The sequence below is a fragment of the Buceros rhinoceros genome, unplaced genomic scaffold, assembly GCF_000710305.1.
Source record: "Buceros rhinoceros silvestris isolate BGI_N320 unplaced genomic scaffold, ASM71030v1 scaffold2776, whole genome shotgun sequence".
NCBI classification, from domain to species: Eukaryota; Metazoa; Chordata; class Aves; order Bucerotiformes; family Bucerotidae; genus Buceros; species Buceros rhinoceros.
This window is the reverse complement of record NW_010416732.1, coordinates 22,193-28,794: the sequence shown is the minus strand read 5'-3', so window position 1 is coordinate 28,794 and position 6,602 is coordinate 22,193. Positions and strand designations below refer to the sequence as shown.

Sequence of the window (6,602 nt, the reverse complement as noted above, 5' to 3'; positions counted from 1 at the left end):
ACTGTTTTGTCGCATATCCTTTCGGTGGGGGACCAGCCCCCCTTTTCAAACTGCGACACCTACGAAAAGTTAAATGGCTATGATTTTTAAAAGTATTTTTCAAATTTTCCATGTTGACAAATAACCAGATTATCAGATTTAGTGTGCTTGCTGATGTATAATACATATTTGTGAATTTTGCAGAGTGAAAATTGTCATACATTGATTCTTCTGTGTGGTAAATATTGTTAATTAAACTTCCTTTAACTGTACACATTTTAAAATTCCTGCATGACAAAGTCATAGACTTGGAAGAAGGCCTTTTTATTAATTCTTCTGGTATCTTCAGAAACTGAAACCCAGGATGTTCCCTCTGAATATCAGGAAATGGTTTTGCACTGTGAGAGTGACTGAGCATTGGCACGCGTTGCCCAGAGAGGTTGTAGAGTCTCCATTCTTGGAGATACTCAGAAGCCATCTGGACGTGGTCCTGGGCAGCTGGCTCTACGTGACCCTGCTCGAGCAGGGGGATTGGACCAGATGGCCTCCAGAGGTCCCTTCCAGTGTTAACCATGCTGCTATTCCATGAAATTTCATTTTGGTACAGAGGTGTTCATGTTGCTGCAGGAATCCAGAAACAAAGAGTTTATTATCCTGATGCTCAAGTTAATTCATATCACAACAGTCCAGGAGACCCATGATGTTTTCTATTCAGTTTTCATACTCAGAGTGCGGAAACTATTGGCGAGCTTTTTCTATTTGCTTTAACTCTCCTTTTGCTATCCAAAATTGATGTAGCTAAAATTGAAGGTACAGATTGAAACTGGGATTTGCTTCCAAGGTAAACCCTTACCGAAGACTAAGATATGGTTTGTTTGGAAAATGAACACCATGGTTTCTTTCTGGACAACTGGAATTTGTCTCATTAGGCTAATGACACCAGCTGTTGAAATCTGTTGGTCACACAGTGTTTTTTAATGAATTACACTAATTCATAACAGTAGAAGAGCTTATGAATTTACACTGCTATTGTTTAAATGGGGAGACACACACATATACCCCCAGGTCAGTCTACTTGTTTGCAGTACTGCAGTACCATGCAATCCACCGGCTTGTTGAACTGCAAACAGCAGTGAGCCTGGAGAACATAAGCCGGTGACTCACTTCTGTGTGCTGAGCAACTCATGTCTAACTGGTGCAGTCTAGTACAAACATGGGCCATTGACCTTTCTTTGTAAGGCATGGCTAGTCCCTCCTTACATCTGTACAGTTAGGAAGAGTTTCAATGGGCATAAGCTTCCACAGGGCAGTAATCTTTATCTAGAGCAGTCTTCCTTTGTCACAGAACAGTGAGATGCTAATGGGGAAAACAAGGCAAGACAAATGCATACAGATCTTCAAGAGTCAATCAGAAAATGATAGGAGTATTGTGCAATAAATAAGAGTATAATAAGGAAAAATCAGCATACAAAGCAGTTTGTGCTATACAGTCTAAAGTCTTCCTGATAGTATGAGGAATGTGGCAAAGAGAGTAGCATCGTTCGTATCAACAGGTGTACTAGGTAGTGAGAGGAAGAAAAGTAGGTTTCTCATCATAAAACTTCATTTAGTAATAAGCAGAGTACTTCTCTCTGTTCGACTTGGTGTCAGCTGTGAGTTTCAGTTGGAGCAGATACATGAAAACTGTCCTGTGCTAACCTTGGGAATAATGCAGACAACTTGCTTCGAAGCACCTTGTTGCTAGAGTGATCCATGCAACAAAACTGGGACCCAACAGAGCAGGTTTTACATGTACTGCCTGAAAATACTCCAAGATGTAGAATTTATTCACTTTGAATTATCCTATTTATTTATTTATTTATTATTCTTTTAATTTATTTCAGATACAGAGTGTATTTTAGAACCTCTGTCTCTGCCAGAAAGTCCAGAAGGTGTTGCTGATGTAGAACGTTCTCCCTACGTTCCTTGTATTTTCTGCAAAGAATGCTATCTCCTGGCAGAACAAAACCAGCTCCTGAAGCACATGATTATTGAACACAAGCTCGTCATAGCAGATGTGAAACTGGTTGCAGATTTTAGAAGGTAAGGGTTATATTGTTTAAAATGGGTATTTATGGGTGCAGATATTACAGAAAGCTTCAGAAAATTATAGATAATCTTTTTAAAATATTTTAAAAAGCAGTGAGGTGTTGTGGGAGGATTTTTATTACTTTTTCTGATGGCCTTTTTGTCTGTTGGATTGTAAGGTTATTTTCCCTTTCCCCTCCTACTCCCCAGCCCTTAGATGTTGCTGGGACTTGGGAACTTGATATTACAATACAGGTCAATTCCTGTGTTAGACATTGATTGACATACCCTAGGGACTTCTCAGGTCCTGTCAGTAATCAAAAAGTTGCATACATGTCTCTTTTAGAAAGCTCTAAGCCCCTGTACTGTGTCCTAAAGCTGCCTATTGTACCCAGAAGCTGCTCAGCACAGGATCTCTTACATTCTGGGATAAAATTCTTTTGCCCTATTTTAAGGATGCCAGTATTTCCCCATAGAAATCACATTTAGTTCTTAACTATACTTTACAGTACTGTGATCTGCATACAACTGTGACTCCTACAGCTGTGTCATTGATCATCTCAGCAAGGTCACATTTGGCTTTCTCTCTTTTAACTTCCTCCAGTTGCTGGCATGGCCCCAGCTGGCTTGTAACTTCAGAGAGTAGGCACTTGCTTGGCATTTTGCTTTCACACACAGCAATGTATGGGCCAGGCAGCAGGCTAGATGGTACCTGCCAGTTTGTAGATATTTCTCTTGCAGTGTTTAAATGTTAGCTGGATAATTTCTTAGCTGAAAGTTTTCTGGTGGGTCTTCTGTGATTAGTTACTCAGCCAAAGCCAGTAACTTGTGTTCTCTCAAGATGCAAAAAAACCCCCAGAACTATTAAGGTGAAATTCAGGAAGAGAAATGTAAGCCATATAAATCCTTATTCAAATGTATGAGCTTAACGTTCCTTAAAATTGAAAACTGATACCTTTGTTTGGTTTTATGCTGAAAACAGGCAGAACAGGAATGCAATGTTCTTTGGAGATAATGCTAGTTTCTTCAGATAAATAAGGGGATTGGAGCTGCTCAGTCATGGACCACCAGTTTAAGTGTGCTTGGGGGATTATTCTGCGTTAATAGAAATTTATTTTAAATTCACCTTTTCAAGAAAATGGCCATTTAGATTCTTTTTGCTGCTAATGCAATTGGAAGGTAGCCAGATCTTATAGAAAGTGGCCCCAGGATGCGAAATGATGGAGTTGTTACTCTGAAGTGTGCCTTCTCTTATTTCCTGTACTGAATATCAGTAAAATAGTATAATAGTATGCACAAGAAAAGGAAGTATAATCTGAAGTGTTAAACTGAAGTGTGGAAATTAGAGGGAAACAACTATGAAAACTTAGTACTTTTTTTCGTACTTAGCAATGAATTACAATCAGTCTTAGGAATATACTTCTTGACAGAACTACAAGAAGTGGAAAATCCAGAGAAGAGTAATGCTAATGGAAACTTTCTTTTTTTTTTTTTTCCCTAATTATTTTTTTTTAACTTCAGAGAATAAAGATAAGTTGGCTTTAGGGCAAGGGTAAGAGTTGAGGGGAATAAGCTTCCACTGCATGACTGGACATGATCATTCATGGGCACTGGTCACTCATTCTCTCCCCCTGGAAGTATGACAAAGCATTGGCTTTATTTGATGATTGACTATTGTCGCGGATTGGATTAATCTTATTATACGAAATCTCTTAACACTATCATTTGCACATTTATGCCTTAAAAGCTCAAGAATGACTTATTCTGGAACACTTGCTGTTCTGCGTAGCAGCGAGATAGTTTCACTGTGCATTATAAACAGTGGAGTAAGCAGGGAGACATCAACATGTTCACTTCTCACTGATATCTAATGATGCCTCTGAATGAGCTTCAGCTATGCAAGCTGGCTTTCGCTGTGCTTAGCTTTCTGTGTACTGGAGGTTAATTCTCTCTGTGTCAGAGTTAGCAGAAACAAATCTATGCTGATTCCTTGGCTGCTGCAGTTGAAGCTGTTGTATATTGAGTTAGATAGTAAATAGAGATAATATGACCCACCATGGGATGTAATAGCTGTGGCAAAGAAACTTTGAGATTGCACAAGTATTAAAAGCTACAGCTATTTAGAACTGTCCTCATAATAATAATATGTGATTTTTTTTTTTTATGGTTCTTTTCCTAATTTGACGGCATGTCAATGGGAAGCAGTCATTGATTAGTTAGCCTTTACCTTACTGACTCTACCATGACTTATGTCATGCACAAGTCATAAGTATAAATGTAAGCACGCACTTCAAAATTTCCGGATTCTTTTTTTATACTAAAATTTTGAATAATTAGCACAAAGATTGATTGATTCCCTTCGTCATATAATTGAAGGTGATGATTTCTTCGTAGTCAGATAGTACCTTCTACTTCAGTAGGAACCTAATCTCAGTTGGGGTCTGTTGATGCTGCTGTAGTACAAACAATGATAGTACAAGAATGTTTCTAAATAATTGTAGTTGATGGGTTAAACATTCAAGATGTCTTTAGGGCTTTCCTTATTCTGTCTGCTATTCCCCCAGGTGTTTGGGGACTTGATTTTTCTCTCTTTCTAGTTGTCTGCCAAGCTACAGCTTTCACTGTAACTCCACAGGAGACCTGCCAAAACCTCACTTTTGACAAGTCATTGTTTTTACCCAGTTTTGGTTTCTTGCCTGCGTCTTGGGAATTTGAGAGTACTCTGTAGTATATCTTTTCAGTAAAGATGCATCTGAATGGCGCTGCTATCTGAAGATGTGAATAGTGTTTATGTAAAGCTTAATGCAAATCTGTCTTACCGAGTTCTTCACTTTGACGGGATAGTTAAACCCAGCTTTAATGAAGCTGAGTGAATTTAATGAATTTGAAAACTAGAATAAAGGAAGTAAAAACAGGGACAGGGATTTTTAAACAGCACAAAACACTTAAGAATTTAGAGGATGGAAAATAGGAGAGCTGATCAACTGTTTATTAAAATTTTGGGGATGTTTCCTTTTTCACTAATCATCTCCCCTTTATTTTCAAAGATACGTCTTGTACTGGAAGAAGAGGTTTGCAGAACAGCCCATCACAGACTTTTGTAGTGTGATTAGAACAAATTCACAAGCCCCATTAGGTAAGGATGCTGCTTGCTTACTCTCTGCTAGCCAGTTCATGTGATAATTTCTGTCATATACTGCTGCTTTGGTCAGCCAAGTGTGAAGTAATCTGACACCAGGTCAGAAAACTGCAGAAGTAATGTTTAACTCTTAACCACATATTTAAACTTACCTTTTGCAAGGATTGCAACACGTGCTTCAGCACTGTGCTGAGTGAGGATGAACTCAAATTGTGCTTAAATGTGGTGCCGAATTGGGGCCAGTTGCAAATCAAGGTCTAGAAGCAACATTTCTTGCATCATGGCTGGGGAAGCTTTGATAGCTACTGCATAAATACTTGGTGATGGTCCTTCCGGAAGAGTGGAGAAGCATTCCCAGTGAGTTGTCTTTTCTAACTTCACTCTGTCTACCACTCCCACTGACACTGCTAACACTTTTTGGATGTCAGGGCCACAACTGCCCTTCCTTTCTCCCACAACAGTGCTTACGGCCCCAAGAATGTTAGAAGACGGTATCTTCATGGTAGGGTACAAAGACTGCCATTTTCTGCACTCCAATACAAGACCAAAGACCATATTTCATGGTTTTCTTGTGTTAGCACAGTGAGATATTCCATCACGAGGACAGAGATGACTGTGCAAAGAAAGTATTTTTCTCAGAAGCAGCTGATGCATTTCTTTGTCTTCCCCTTTTCTAACAGGAAAATGTAGTTTACCTAACAGAGCTTTTCTGCATCTTTAATTCTCCATGGAGAGCTTAAAAGAGAGGAAAAAATGCATGCAGCCAGTGTTAGAGCAGTGGAAGGTGAAAACTGAGTACAAAATGGATGAAAATAAATTGATTTAATTATTCAAACTATTTAAAAAAAAAATAGTCCTAGAAAACATGAAAAATCACTCCAAAGACCATAATTATGTTTCTCGTATATATTTATGGTTTCGCTTCTGAAATTTTAACATTTGCCACTCAGTTTGAAAATTGCAAATCACCCAAATTCCATAGCCTGCCAGAATTATAAACCATCAGTAGCCTTTCCAAAGGACAATGAGATACTTTGTTAGTTGTTTATTAACAAATTTGTTCATTTTAATGGCCATCTCCTTAAAATTTGTTAGCTCAGAAATCAGGGTTTTGTCTTCACGCAGGCTTCTGTATGAAAAGATGAGAGAAGCTGAAATCTAGCAAGTTTAAAATTGTGAAAGACTTAATAATAGTCTCTTCAGTTCACCAACCACATAACCCTTTGATTAGTAAATTAGTAACTTTCAAATACAAAATATTTTTGTAAGTGTTTTTATATTTTCTTACATGATGAGTAATTTTGAGGTTCTTTATTTGAATAAAATCTGTTCTTTTTATACTGGATATGAGCATAAATAATAAAAAGTTAGTAAACATAAAATATGGGTAAATAAGCAGGAATATGGGTATATAAGC

General features: G+C 38.0%; 1 protein-coding gene across 1 annotated transcript in view; it reads left to right on the top strand.

Moving 5' to 3' along the window:
* Nucleotides 1-1,874: 1,874 nt before the first annotated feature.
* Nucleotides 1,875-6,602, top strand: part of LOC104494993 (zinc finger protein 277-like) — a gene marked incomplete at its 3' end in the record, with an annotated part of 22,962 nt that continues 18,234 nt past the window's right edge. Inside the window, exons 1-2 of the mRNA XM_010137901.1 lie at nt 1,875-2,061; nt 5,094-5,182. Of these exons, the coding sequence (XP_010136203.1) occupies nt 2,003-2,061; nt 5,094-5,182 (148 nt within the window). The remainder of the gene's footprint in view (nt 2,062-5,093; nt 5,183-6,602) is intronic.